The sequence below is a fragment of the Apodemus sylvaticus genome, chromosome 13, assembly GCF_947179515.1.
Source record: "Apodemus sylvaticus chromosome 13, mApoSyl1.1, whole genome shotgun sequence".
In the NCBI taxonomy this organism is placed as follows: Eukaryota; Metazoa; Chordata; class Mammalia; order Rodentia; family Muridae; genus Apodemus; species Apodemus sylvaticus.
The window spans coordinates 29,317,906-29,333,429 of record NC_067484.1 but is presented as its reverse complement, the minus strand read 5'-3'; the positions used below and the strand labels follow the sequence as shown (position 1 = coordinate 29,333,429).

The 15,524-nt window shown below is 43.0% G+C and overlaps 1 protein-coding gene across 3 annotated transcripts in view; it reads left to right on the top strand.

The window, feature by feature from the left end:
* Ldlrad4 (low density lipoprotein receptor class A domain containing 4) overlaps positions 1-15,524 on the top strand; it is a 327,131-nt gene that overhangs the window by 154,753 nt on the left and 156,854 nt on the right. For all 3 annotated transcript variants that reach the window (XM_052155741.1, XM_052155740.1, XM_052155742.1), the window contains one exon: positions 9,081-9,221. In XM_052155741.1, coding sequence (XP_052011701.1) covers positions 9,081-9,221 — 141 coding nt within the window. The remainder of the gene's footprint in view (positions 1-9,080; positions 9,222-15,524) is intronic.

Genomic DNA, 15,524 nt, shown 5'->3' with positions numbered 1-15,524 from the left:
CCATTTTGGTCCCAGTGATTTATGCCTAGACAGTGGGAGGGTACTGGAGGAGGCAGAGTATTTGTGCAGAGAGCATTGGATATAGCATTTCTCACTCAAACACCAGGCTTCTGATTTAATCCAGGAACTCCATTTTCCCAATGGTCTTACTTGAGGACAAACTAAATATCTAGCGTGAGAGCTGGAGAAAAGCCAGGTTCCCGAGTCTCAGGCTACGATTCTGTCTGCTGCACTAGTACCCAGAGCATACTCCTGGCCCAGAGCTGTCAGTGCTGCATGGGCCATTCATGCATCCATGAATATGTATCTGATGCATGGTTGCTGGCCAGAGGATAACTGTCACACACTGTATGGGCCTCACTTAAGAACCAAGATTCCTTCTGTAAATGCCTGTGCATCTATAGACTGATCCTACTACCTGGGTGTGGTCCTCAAATACATACAAAAAAAGAGACACTTGTCCATGGACTCTGGGCTTTCATTGTACTTCATGATATCCACTCTTTCCTTTGCAGAGCAACCACAGGAGATTTCTTTCAAGGTTAATCTCTATAGATGGGTGTTGAATGCTCCTAGTTCTCATTACATTCAAATACATTTACTTTGAACTTATTAACTGTTCCCATTAAGGCATTCAGGATTCCTCACACAGTGGTTGCCTGGCCCTCCCCCAGGAGGTCTGTTTCCCACAAGGCAAACACAATCTTGTAACAATGCAAAGGGGACTCTGGGATCCTGGCCCTATGATTTTTCTGTATATTGTGCATAATTCTGGGTATGTAGTTTCTTCTTTGCACACACTGAACTTCGTGTCAAGTGTGCACAATTGTGTACAAATATATCATCGTGTAAAGGTACACCATGCTACACACTGCAACAAAAAAGATACATTGCTACAAAAAAAAAAAAAAAAGGATGCATTTTTTTTAAGGGTCACATTGTAGCGATCTTCAATCTTCCTCCCGTCCTAGACAGAGTAAAAGCAGAATGGTTACACTGAAAGGCTCCCTGCCTCTCTGGCCTCGTAGCTGCCTCAGCTCCTTGGTTCTACTCAACCAGTGTCCCTGCCCCACAGGATTCTACAGGAATGGCTCATATCCATTCTCTTGCTGGAAATGTAACTTACATAGCATTTCTTCTGTGGAAGTGGGGTGAGATGAACTTGGGTTTGTATTTGGATGACGCCATAAGAAATCACATACTTTATCATTTGCTTTTGTAGTGATCATCTTTAGAAAGTTATATAAATTATTTATTTGTATGTGTGTGAGTATTTTCCTGCTGTGGTTCACATGTGAAGAGCGGGCTTGACCTTTAGAGTCGGTTCTCCCCTTCCCCGGTGTGGGTCCAGGAAATCTGGTCATCAGGCTTGACTTTCGGCACATTTACCCACCAAGCCCTCTAGCCAGCCCCAAACCGCTATCTTAATGGATTAAGAAATTAAACAATAATTTTCAGTGATTCTGCTAACCCAAAGTGGTAATTTGTTTCTCCTAATTCTAAGACCAGAGGAGTCTCAAGAAACTGCAAAGCCAGCTCTGACTCAGCACCCAGAGATGGTGGCTCAGGCTCAAGTGTCAGGCACACACTTTAAAGTCATTTCCCTGTGTTCCCTATAGATACTGGTGTACTTTTTTGTTACCGAAAGCATAGAGCTGACGACTTGTTATTACCTACTTGCTTTTGGAACTGTGTACTACTCGGCATAAAAAAAGTCAGTAGGAACACCTCCTCACACTTCATGTACACAAAACCACAGAAATGACTTCATTCATTCATTCATTCATTCATTCATTCGTTTGAGATGTGGAAAGTGTCCCATGCTGTGTTGAATCATAAGGAACTGTTAGTGACATAATGACCAATGGTATTTGGTGGAAAGTTGGGTGTGGGGTTGTTGTTGTTGTTTTGTTTCGTTTTTTGCTGAAGGGCAGTTGCAGGGCTAGGTGCCTAAATCCTGAGCCTTGAACCTTCCGGAGCCCACACGTGGTCTTTCACTTAACCTCAGATATTTTTAGTCACCTTAAGGGACTCTTTTCAATATCATAGTGTGAATGATTGTCCAGTCATTATACTGTCCAATATACTGTAAAATATTTTGAGGGGTTCCTCCCCCTGTTTTCTCTTCTGTGAGGCTTTGTTGCCAATCTCACCAAACGGGCAAATGCTGTCTCAGCATATTTTACTCATCTTCCCGAAGGGGCACTATGTCATCAGTAGTGTTAAATGATAGGACTTTTATTAAATGCTTGTGGGGAAACTTAATTTATTATACAAGCACAAAGGGAGTTAAGTTCTCCCCTCCGAAGCCTGTCTTTGAGTGAGGCTGGTGTCAGTAGGGATACTGCTGTCTTTGTGGTGTGTGCTGGCAGGATGGAGGTTTTGCTGAGGTGTGGTAACTTCTGTTTTCTTTTGTGTTGCTAGAGAGGTGACTGCTGATAGCATACCGCGTATTAGACCTCGGCCATGTTTCTTAGTAAGCATACTTCCTATTAAAACATTTCACGGCAGTGTGTGTGTGTGTGTGTGTGTGTGTGTGTGTAGTGTGTATATGTTCAAGCATACATTGTAATAAAATATTTGACAGTTGTGTGTGTGTGTGTGTGTGTGTGTGTGATTATCCTTGCTCTTTGCATGCTACAGAGAGCTGGCAGTTAAAAAGCTCTGCCCTAGGGATGGATACCTTCTCAATTCTCAAGATTCTCAAAGCTTCATCTTCAAATTCAGCTCATTCATCACCGAGGGTGGCAGCGGGGAGCTGCTCTTATGCCTGCCTACGTAGCGACTACTGTGACACTCCAGCCTCGTTGAAGACTGTCATAGGAAGTAATGATATAGCCAGCCTTATTTGATAAAATCAGTGTGTAAGATCACCTCCATGTTCCTGTCCAGCTCCCTTTAATAAAGAGAGGGGCAGATCCTCTGAAGTAGTAGAAGTAGGAAAAAATGTCTATTTCTGATTAATCGGAATGCTTATTGCTAGGGTTGAGTTAGAGTTTGTGACCGTGTCCTGGGAGGCCTGTGCTTCAGTGGCTGACCTCCTTCTCTTCCTTGGGTTTTGGTTTGTTTGTCTTTTATTCATCATTTGCCTTAATTGTTGAATTCTATTTTTATAGGAAATTGTCTGCCTTGCATGAGAATAGGCGGTGTAGACTTTATATTAAAGCCCATGAGATATTTGGATTGCTGTAGTAAGTGAGAAGCATGCACTGGTTATGGTAAAATTATTCAGGTTAACTTTAGGACCTTATTAGATATTTTAAATTTTGTATCTCTCTCTCTCTCTCTCTCTCTCTCTCTCTCTCTCTCTCTCTCTCTCTGTGTGTGTGTGTGTGTGTGTGTGTGTGTGTGTGTGTGTCTATGTGTGTGTGTCTGTCTCTCTGTCTCTCTCTGTGTGTGTGTATGTAAGGTAGAAGACAACTTGCTGGAATCCGTTTTTTCTTCCACCTGGTACAGGGTCTTAAAGGCATCGGGCCTGGCCACAAGCACCTCAACCCACTGACGCATCTTGCCAGCCCAGGAACCTATCAGTTCTTGCATTGAGCTAACAACTGTGTGACCTCTTTGTCCCTCCCAATGCGAGACCACCGAGAAGGTCCCCTTACTCACACATTGCAGGCTTTGAGGTCAGAATGGTGGAGCGGGAAGGAATCACTGTTTGCTGGTCTGTGAATGGTAGGCATCTGAAAGGGAGCCAGCATCGCTGTATGAATTTTAACAGGAGTGGCTCACACAGATTCCTCTGCAATTCGTGGAAAAGGCTGATTTTACACCTGAGAGCTAATGCTGCATATAGGTGCTTATTTTGTGATTGAGAATCTTATCTGTGAAGATGAGACTTTAAATGAATGTGAGAAAAATCAAGAAAAATACTTTGTTGCCTTTTGACTACTAGAAAGTTGACTCTACCAAATGGATTAAGTTCAGTCCTGCAAAGCAAATTTCTTCACTGTTCTGCATTTGGGTTTAGAATGCTCAGACTCATAGGCTTCTGATCCTGTTGTTTTAAAAAAAAAAAAAAAGCTATTTTTCCCCAGTATTTTGGAATTCACATAAAACCCTAGGTTGTTCTGATGTCATGATCTAAACTCCCTTGTTTTCTCAAAGTTGGCAAAATATTAGAAAAACTTCTCCTAATTGTACATTTTCTTTCTTTTCCCTTACATGGTATGGTTACTGAGTTTATGCATAATTAGAATGACATCCATCATTTAAAAAAGTTTTTTTCTCAATTAGATTGAAAAATTGTTCTTCAACTTTGGAGAGCCCAGGGTATCTTTTAAGTCCCTGTCAATATTAAACTATGAATTTCTGAGGGACCTAAAACCCTGAAAAGAACTTATCAAAGTTTTATATAGAGATATAGAAAAGATCCCAGATTTGGAAAGAATTTATTATTACTATATCACTTATATCAATTAAAATTGTTGTTATTGTTTTATGTTGTTGATCATGTGTGTGTGCATGCAGTGACAGCCGGAGTTGGCTCTCTCCCTGTCTTTCTCGATCCTTCTCTCGCTCCCTCCCTCCCTCTCTGTCTGTCTGTCCTTCCCATCCTCCCTCCCATGTGGGTTCTGGGGATTGAATTCAGGTCATCAAAAAATCCTCAAGCTTTTTTGGCCACTGAGCCATCTTGCCAGCACCCATTTTAGCAATTTTTATAAGAAATCAAAGAGAATCGTGGCACAAAGAAATTTTATTTTCTTCACTTGAAAATTTGTTTCTCTTATAAAGAAGAGGAGTTATTTACATATCATCATTGATTTTTAACACTGGTTTCTGAGTGTTATCCTGGTTTCTAGGTTCATTTTGCATGCTACCTATGAAATCACTGTGGCTTTGTCATCCAAATGTTTCTAATATTTAATAATCATTTGTTTCTCTAAACTATAAATTGGTAGGAATACTCAACAAGGTCTCGAAATAATAGGTGAAATGGTACACTAAAAAGTACTTCGTCTATTGTTGAATTAATAATTAATAAATCCTGTTGTGCGGTACTTCCTGACTCAATGGTTTATGCTCCTGAATGAAAGACACACACACAACCTTTATATTTTAATATGTTCCATGCAGCACAGTAGCTGCGCAACTGCCTAACCTCCATGTTTCTAGCATCTACCTTCCACCGGAAATTCCGAGTTGCTACTAACATCTACGTCCATCTTGGCCACCCCAGACCCATTTGTGCAGCCCTCTGGGCTGAGCTTTCTAGGCCCAGAGCCCGGGGCATCTCCTCGCTTCCTTAATCCGTGATGGCCTCTAAGTCTCTCCTCTGTTCACACTCACTTAAAGCATGGCTGCTGCCCTCCTTCCCCTCTTCCTGGTCCTGAGCCCAGGAACTCCTAAAATCCCCGCCTCTGTCTATCCTCCCCAGCCATTGGCTACTGGCATCTTTATTTACCAATCAGAACCAACTAGGGGCAGGTTCCCAGAAGCTTTGTATAGATCTTCTCAGACAAACAGGGTTTTTTTTTTGGGGGGGGGGGGGCATAATTAGCATTCGTAACACAAGCAGCTATAACCTGGCTTGTTTATTTGGTTTGAGTTTTATTCCTTTGAAAATATAGCTTAGCTCTGATGTGTGAGTGTAGTTTGGGAACCAAAATGCGTTAGTTCCCGTACTTCAGCCCCAGGAATGCTAAAGTGTCAGGTTCCTAGGTCTCTGAAATATCCTACTATCAGAAAAGAGACTGGACACTGTATCCAAGAATTACCTAAGTACTTGAGTATTTACGTGTTTTTTTTAATAAGTTAACTAAATTTATTAAAAATTAGTGATTAGAAATATCCCTAAATATTTTAGTAAAATATTCTTAGCCAAAGAGAGGGCTTCCTGTAAGTTGTCCACTTCTTGGGGGGGCCACAATTGGATTGTCATCAGAATCACTCAAAGAAACTCTGAAAACATGTGCTGTTGAGGCTACACTTCAAGCCAATGAGAGCAGTAGCCTGGGCGGGCACGCAGGTATCAGTACTTTTAAAAGATGCTTATGTGATTCCAATGTGCAGCTGGGGTGAGACTCTTCTCTTAGGATTGGAATATCACAGTGCCTATTTGTTAGAGGATCAGAGTATGTGAGGTTTGGGATAGGAATGTGTAGTGGGGATGGCCCCGGTAGGAGAGCTTGGGTCATGCTGGAAGCTGGGCTCTATCAATGCTGGACTTGCCAACCTCAACAGATGTTCTGCTCTGCTCTGCTCTGCTCTGCAATTTCACCCCAGCTTTCCTATTAAAGTTTAATACTTAATTGCTTTATAGTATATTTTTAAAGTATTTTCCTACAACACCTGAAGAGCTAATAAATTCAGATATCTCTTCATTTTGATTCAAGTGATCATGTGTTAGACTTTTAGTTTGATGCTGACTAAAGACTCGTTTGGGATTATGTGAATGTGAAAGTTGATGGGTTGATATTGTTATCTAGTAAGGAAGAGCTAGTCATCGCAAGTCTAGATAGCAAGTCAGCACAAGCCCTTTCCAGGTAAGTTGAGGCTTACCTGAGAAAACCAGCTGTTTTGACAGTTGATACGGGTAGGTGTGCTCATCACAGGTGGGGCCCACACATTCAGAAAGCAGATCAGGAGGCAGAGACAGCCTGGAAAAAAAGGGAGAGTGAAGTAAATGGGGATCTGAGGAGGCTGTGATCACGTTGGTGGGAGGCCTGACACTCTTCCTGAGTGTTAGGCTCCTTCTGACAGCAGCCTAACAAACAGGATGTCCCACATAAGGGCTTCTTGTGAGGCTCAGATTCACAGTTATTCAGTTGTCAAACACATCTGGTATTCAGAGTACCTGTTACAGACTGGCTAGCCCTACAAGGGATGTATGGAAGAAAATGTATGGCCTTGGAGTTAGAAGAAGAATCAGTTCACATTTCTATTTTATTTGGTGTGTATGCATGTACACATGTGTGTGTGTGTATTTGTGTGCACATATGTATATTCCCACTTCTGTGTGACAGTGTGCATGCACACGTGCTTGCATGTGTGGAGGCCTGAGGCCAGCATTCCATATCTTCCTTGAACCTTCTACATTATTATTAGCATCATCATTATTAATTACTTTGAGATGGACTCTCTCACTGAGCCTGAAGCCTGTCTGCTCAGCAAGCAGAGTCTGCCTCTCCCTTGTTGGTATTTCGGGTACATGGTATCAGTCCCAGTTTTGTAGATGGCTGCAAGGATCCAAACTCAGGTGGTCACACTTGACAGCAAGGGCAGCAAACATTTTACCCACTGAGCCACCCCCCAGCTTGAGCCCTTCATATTCTTTTTGAGAATTCATGCTGTAAATTTTATAGCAGATAGTTCCCTGGTATCCATCCATCCATCCATCCATCCATCTACCTACCTCTACCTACCTACCATCTATCTGTCTGTCTGTCTGTCTATCTTAGGACAGATTCTGATTATGTAGCCAACTAGCTTTAGACTCAGTCCTTGTGTGTTACTCTCCCAAGTGCTTAGATGGTAGGCGTGCATGCCCTGTCTGGAGTGCCAACTCCATGTACTGATCATAGGAGCAAAGGAGTCTACCTCATACTGTTACATTCTCTCGCTGTTTTAAGGCTCCATGTGAACTTGAAGACGGTGGTCTGGCTTTGGAGCCTTTTAAACCAGAACAAATGGCAGTCTTCCTTAAGTGTTTGGCCATTTCGGTAACACTAGAGCACTTGTGTTTGGCTAATGTTCTTTTCATGCTTGGCATTCATCTGAAGTCCAATATTTCTTTTGGAAAGGAAGATAAATTCTTTCCTTGACATTTCCTTTTTTCCATTAAGTTAAAAGTTGTCACTTCATAAATGAGATTTCAAACATCTGGATTTTAATATTTCACTGTATGGGATGATAGCGTTCAGCTCTAGCCACATCTGTACCATGGAACCTGATCACATTCAGCACACAGAGTTTCTGACTTAGGTGTGGCCAACTAAAAGCTCGTGGAATGAATGCATTTGGACTTGGTTCCCCTGTTATTTTACACACAATCAACAGCTGAGTGGTTTTTTTTTTTTTTTTCTGTTATCCTCTCATATTGTGACCAAATGGAAAAATTATAGTGCCCCTCTCATAAAGGCTCACAAAAATTACTTGACTTCCGTTATTTGCGACAGGTAATATTTCTCTCAGATTGAAGCTGTCCCGTCAGCTAGTCTCAGCTAGAGAAACCCTATTGGTGATTAGCAGAGCTGGGAAGACATTGGTGGGCTATGCACAGTCTTCTATTTGGAATTTTATTTTAATGGAAAGTTGGAGTTGAAATGACTTGACACTTAATCCAGGTCTACTGCTCTCATTTGAGACAGGAAGAGGCCTTGGCGTGGGTGTGATAGTTGTCATCACTGGGAGCCTGTGACTCTTCCTGAAGCTCCTTGTAGTGGGCATTTACCCCGTGTGACTCCTCTTAATTTCTGTGTGTACCTAAGAGTGCAAGGTGATATCCATGAATGTTTATACAACTGATTATATTTTGTTGTATAATCTCTCTCTTAATTGCTTAAATCTCTTTTAATTAAAAATCTCCTTTAATTGCTTAAAAGTGTTGAAGTTGGGAGTTTTATTCTAAAGTCTTGCTTCAGTGAATTTTATTTCCAAATATAGATTTGTACAGCTCAGATATCCTGTGTTCAGAACAACCCACAGGGATGTGGGGGTGGGCTCTATATGATTTTATGATCTGTCAGTTTGGCCTTCCACACCCATGCTTCTTAGGTAGTAGAGCACCTCCTTGTCTTAAATTATAAAACACAGATTTTGTCATATATATGCTGTTAGGTTGTGGGAAGCTGTCAAGGTTGGTTTGCTGTAGAATAACATAAGGAAGAGAGCAACTGTGTACTCACTTGTGGGTAGCGCTGTGCCATAGGCAGGCCTCAGTGCCATGGTGGGAAGCAAGCCCAGCCTCATCTAGATGGCCCTTCTGAGTCCAGTTTCCTGCGACCTCCAGATAATCTCAGTTCTCAAATCACCGGGGCCCTGGGGAGGTGGGGGTTGGAGGGAATGGCGGGAAGAATTTGTAAGCACCGAGCGAGCGAGCGAGCACTGATTGCCTCCTGCTTTGTCTTGTGCTTTTCCAGAGTGCAAATTCACCTGCACCAGCGGTAAATGCTTGTATCTTGGTTCTCTGGTCTGTAACCAACAGAACGACTGTGGGGACAACAGTGACGAAGAGAACTGCCTCCTGGTGACTGAGCATCCACCGCCTGGCATCTTCCACTGTAAGTCCCTCTGATGCACCCTTGTGGCATTGTGTCTGATGGTATTCTGAAGTTCTGATGGTGATTGGGTGTTCTGAAGCCGACGGGAGGTGGACATGTCTCGTGCATTCTGACTAAGGAAAGAGGCGTTTGTTTTCACCCAGGTTTGCTTTTAGGATGGAGGATTAGCAGGTATGAGGAGGAGAACTCAGTGCCTTCTTGCAGGTGGGTGCTGGAGCCTTGGTTTGCAGTGGGTCTTCGCTGTTGATTTGAGAAACCTCAGTTGATTCCAAGAAGCTGTACGTCTGGGTCCTTCATACAGCTTTAGAGACCCTTCTGAATGTATAAGTTCAGGAATATTATGAAATAAGTGAAGACAGGTCTTTGCATGAGACCTTCAAGGTTCTGTTCATACATTTTGCTATTAAATACCAAATGGAACTAAAACATCAGGTATTTTCAAGCAGAAGCTTGGAACACTGTCTTGCACTTGAAAATGTGAGACCGGAAGTCTGAAATTCATTGTTTTTGGATCTCATGATTATTATGAGGGGAGAGAGGAGAGGAGAAGTGCAGTTAGAAATACTACTCAGTTCTGTTAGAAGAGGTAGTGTTTTTTTTTTTTTAATCAAATAAAGCAGGTTGAGGGTAAGACTCTTCTCATATCAGCCTACCTAGGGAGAATGATTGCATGCTGTCCTTGCTGTATTCAGACACAAGACCCAGGTCTGGCATTGAGACTTGGTCTCCTGCTCACTCACGGTCCTGTTGTGAAGCGCTAAACTTACAGACCCGGAACCTCGTTAGGGGTATTCTGCTGTTCTTAAGGAGATGTTGGGACCCTGGCTCCTCCTCTTTTTTTCTTGGCTTCTTTTATTGTTACTGTTTTGAGACAGGTTTCCACTATGTAGCCCAGGCTGACCTCAGACTCACAGCAGTCCTCCTGCTCAGTATCCTCTGTGTCTAGCTTACAGATATGAGCTAGCATGCCCAGCTTCCTTGGCTCTCCTTCCCTGCTGCTATGATGTGAACAGTTTTGCTCTCCAATAGGGTGTTTGCCTTGGCACAACCCCAAAGGCTATGGAGCCAGTTGCCCATGGATTTAAACCTCTGGACACTGAGCTGAAATAAACATTGTCTGTCCTTTGGGTTGTTATTTCTAAAGTGCTTGTCATGGTGATGTGAGACTAAGAGGTATAATCCCCTTCTCGTCCCCTTACTGAGGTCGATCATTTCAGTATACACTCAGCCTCTCTTCATAACTGTAGGTATCATTTGGAGGTGTTATGTTTGACAAACACTAACTTTGGGGAGCGGGGGAAATGGCTCCAGAGGTTTAGAATACTTGCTGTTCTTGCAGAGGGCCTGCTCTTCCCAGAACCGACGGCTGATCACAATTATCTTTAACTCCAGTGTCAGGGGTTCTGATGTCCCCTTCTGACTTCCATGGATACCAGGCATGTATGCAGTATGCACACAGACATCTGAAATAGTCATGCACATAAAATAAATCTTTCTTAACTTAAATTCTTGTGTGGGAATTAGACTGCAAAATGCAATTACTGTAAATTTAGAGAGGGTTTAAGGAAAAAAAACATTTTTCTCTATCCCTACAGCATTATAATACTTTAAGAGAAAACTATGTATGGCTCTAATGTAAAAATAACTCTGCTCTGGTAAATTTTAAGCCGACTGTGTTTGCCAAATTCAGGAGTCTCAGTGTTTGTTTTCTCAAGGTTGTTTTTTTGTTTTGTTTTGTTTTGTTTTTGTATTATCTTTTTGAACATTATTTCCATTTTAAAACACAATGGTTACTTGTCGTGTTTGTACTTGGCCCATGTAAGAGTAGATATGCTTAGCCATACAGGCACCTGTGGAAGGCCTGAGGCTGATACTGGCTGTCTTCTTCAATTACTTCTCCAACTCATTTTTTCCAGTGTCTTTTCCTGAACCTCGAGTCTGTCATGTTGTCTATATTAACTGGTTAGTGAGCTCCTGAGTTCTGCTTATCTCTACCCCTGACCACAACACTGGGGTTACAGATGTGAACAGTCACATCTGTCTTTTATGTGGATGTTGGGAATCCCAAATCAGATCCTGCTTGTTCAGTTAAGCCCTTGACCCAACTGAGCCACCTCTCCAGCTCCTGGATTTCTTTATATTGACTGCTTTTCAAACTCTATATGTTGATAAGACACTTTTCAAAGGTTAGGATGGGCTCTGCCCCTCCCTTAGCACTGGACTCTGGTTTTCCTTAGATTGTTTGTTTGCTATATAGACTTGTCCAGCCTCTCTCCTTCTGCTTATGAATAGTCTGATACATTGTTGGTGGCATAGGGAGGACACAGGGTGGGGAGGGTACTGGAGGGAAAGAGGACTGCAAACTGGATCTCCCTGAAGCAGGCACGTGGCATAAGACCAAGAGCACGGAGGACCGTCTTCTCTACCTTTTACATGAACCTGAAAAAATATTTTTGAGCACCACATCAAAAGCGTAAAACATTTTCTTTCCTTCTTCTTCCTTTTCTTTACTGGGACACGAAATCTGGGACTTTACACACTCCAGCCAAGCACTCTGCCACTGAGCTGCATCCCCAGTCCTCATTTTGTTCTGAGATACTGTCTTGCTACTAAGCTTCCTATGTGGGCCTTTAACACTGTCTTTCAGGTCGGTGTTGAACCAGCAATCTTGAATTATGCAGCCTCAGCCTCCCAACTAACTGGGATTACAGGCGTGTATCACCAAGCCTGGTTAAATGAGCTTTGAATAAGTGTCCTTGTTTCAAACTAGACTGCCCGAGTGGGGCCCCACTAACAGCTTTCTTAGCAGTCAGCAGGTTGTTTTTACCTGTGCCCCAGAGCCCACATCTGGGCAATTAGGATACAAGAATGGCTCTCATGTGCACTACAGGGGAAACAGGTAATCCAAGAAAGTCGCTTCAAACCTTCCAAGGCTTAAGTGCTTGGTGAATATGAACTTGTTCCAAGATGGACTGGGGGTGGGAGTGTGTGAGGATCCTGGTTCTAGGACTTTTTTTTTTCAGTTAGGTATGTTGTTTTTGCATAAGGAAGTGACTAAATCCCCGTAAGACCTAGATTTAGGTATTTATGAAATGGGCATAATTTCTGCTGTGTAAGATTGCACACAGATTGATTGAATGGAAGACATGGAAAGTGTGAACTACACAATTGTGTTGCCATCTCCCCCTTCTCCTCCTCTCCCTCCTTTCTCCCTTCTCCTCTCCACTCTCCTTCCTCCCCCTTTTCTCTTCCTCTTCCTTAAATATGGCTTGAGTATCCATCCCTTGGGGGAACTGAATCACTGTAGCTTTATATGATTTGTCTTCAGTGTCATCACATATGTAATATGTACATATGTAATATGTTTCTAGGTGTCCAAGAACAAGCACATCCCCCCAAATCAGGGACGTTTCCAGCTCACTTTGTCTCCTTGGAAAGAATCCCCAGGAACTGTGTCAGCTGGAGGTGCCTGTGGGCTGGCGGGGACTACCTGTGTGCTACTTCCCTGAAGCACCCAAGGGGAAATGGCATTTGTCCTGTAAGGAATGCACTCCCTGACCTGGTTGCTGGCTGGTCTATTCTTTGGGATTCGGTATTCTAGAGAGGTTGTAGCTGTCTCTCTGTTCTTCTTCCTTCAGACCACCCAAGAGGGGAATCTAATATGGAATGAATGTATGTATCCCCTATACCCGTCATATCTCACCCAAAGAGAACTCAACGCAAATTAGATTTGACTTCTGTAGCAGAAATTATTAAAAAGGAACCTCCCCGCCATCATTGTGTAGTGACAATTTCTAGCACTATATGTCCCAGCAGGGTCCTGCTCTGCGTGACCCAAGCTCCCAGCAGTCCTGCCAGCCTGGCCAGCTCTGCAGCGGAGGTCCCGGGCTACTGGTGCTGTTCCTGCACGTTCATCCTCTCTTCCACCCAGTGCCCACTCATTCTAATTACCCAATAAAGCACGACTCTTAATCTTAGTTTGCCAATAGATTTATCGATATTAAAAACACAATTATAAGATGCCAATTTACAATGATAGAAGTCTTACCCCAATTTCTAACCTTTAGATAATCTAACGTTTAACGTCTGATTCCTTCTTGATATACATCTCTCTGTCTCTCTGCCTCTGTCTCTTTGTCTCTCTGTCTCTGTCTCTTTGTCTCTCTGTCTCTCTGTCTCTGTCTCTCCCTCTCTGCCTGCATCACAGGCCTCTCACTACCTCAGTGTGATTGGACAGGAAATATCTTGCAACAGACTTCTACCAACATCTGCATACTGTGTCCTAAAGTATTTCTCTCTGTGAGATTTCAGTGGGCAGCTCGTACCTTTTATTGCGTCATCTTTGGTACATTCCAGCAGATGGACAGTGTGCCTTTTGCAGAGGACTAACTCCATAAATTAATTTTACCATCCTTCCCATCTTGAATAGATTAAAGTATGGCAGTAATTCTTGTCTTGTGTGGTGCATGTCACGTGAGCATAAACACATGTGCACACATGCGCTTGCATACACATGCACACATGTGCACATACATATACATACATGCACACACACACAAGACAAAACAAACCTAGTAGTTGTTATTTTTTAAAACAATTTGAAACAGTTGGCTCATTTGGTCTGCTCTGTTCCCTTAAAGAAAATGTTGAATATTCGGACATTTGATACTTAAAGTGGAGCAAAGTGGGACCTTCTGGATATCCAGACGAACCAAATCAAGTTTTTGCCTTTGTCCTTGGCTTCAGGTATTCACCAGTGTTTGGAGAGCTCAGATATATCTGTTTTTCATTTGATAATGCTTAGCATGAATTCAGGTTAGACAGAAAATCCCACTGTTGCTTGTTGGTCAGCCATATGAACTGTCTTTATACCGCCTTTAAATAACTTTTCCTTTCAGTATATGTTTTGGAACCAAGACCCAGGCGTATCTGGTTCCCCCCACCCCTCTCCACTCAGGTAACTGTGACCAGATTCTCATCAACTGAGGCTAGTTTATACTTCTATAAAACCATAGAGTTTTGTACAGATGTGGGAAGCCAGACTAGCATTGATTATCTCAAGGGAGAGCTTCCAGATGTACCTTTCAGTGGAGAAGAGAATATTCTGACAGACCAAACTCTTGGCTTTTTTCATTTTCTTTACTTCGGCTGTTCTATCAAAACATTGTAGTACTCCTGAGCACTTAGTATACAGATAAGATTAGTTATTAAGTGCCTTCTGTGGCCATTGTAGCAGCCATTACGGCAGAATGAAGAAAGCAGATCCTGCTGTCATTAGTGCTGAGAGTCAGAAGGAAAACACAGAGAAAGATAACTCCAAAGGAACATCGGAAGTGATGGGCAATTGGTCCATTGTGTGTGGTTTAGAAGTGAAGACAGAATCAGTCTGCTTGCACTAATCATTGTGACTTCAGGAAGGAAGCGTTCTGAATGATTAGGGAAGGAGACAGTTGGGGCGTCAACCAGCAGGACCGTGGAATAGCAGTGAGGGTGGTGCCAGCCTGGATAGGAACAAGGCAGCCTGACCCAAGAAAGTGGCCCTACGGTGGCTGGGGGTGGAAGGGCACTGGGAGATAGAGTTGGAAACTGGGCTGGGGCCAGGGAGGAGCCTGCATGTGTTGCTATACAGGTCTTCGGTATATGGTCTGCTGTGTCCCAGAGCCTGAAGCGAGCTGGTATCTGTGTTCTACGCTCTCCATAGCAAACCAGTCATGTGCCACCTCAGTGTCCCTGTCCAGCTGGGAGTTTCCTGGAGCACTATATTGTCACAGTAGCTCAGTGGGGCTGGGGGCAGGGAGAACTGAGCTCCTACAGCTTTCTTGACACTATAGTCTATATCTCTTGGAAAGGGCTGCACTCAACCCCTACTGAGGAACCTCTGCCACTGACCTTCGAGGAAGCCTGGAGTTGAAAAGTACCAGCTGTCAACAGGAAGGGTTTCTCACTTTGAGTTCCGGTGGAATTTCCAATTAACCGGAAGGATCCGACTCAGGGAAAAGTGGGAGTCACAGCAGCCACCATCCTCACTGGAAGCTTTGGTGTCCTCGTAAAGCCGACTTTGCAATCAAATGAACCAAAGTCAAGTAGAAGCTACTATCTAATATACCTTAAGTTTCAGGGATCTTTGTCCGTGAGAACTTTGGACTCTACAAGAAACCTACTATGACCAGGCCTTACAGCTGCTAGACCTACATATTTTTTTCTATAATTATTGCAGTAACATTAAGAACGGTTCTCCATACCATCAAATATCCCAATAGAGTGTGCACTGGTTGTCTCATTTGCGTCTGGGTTTCTGTTCTC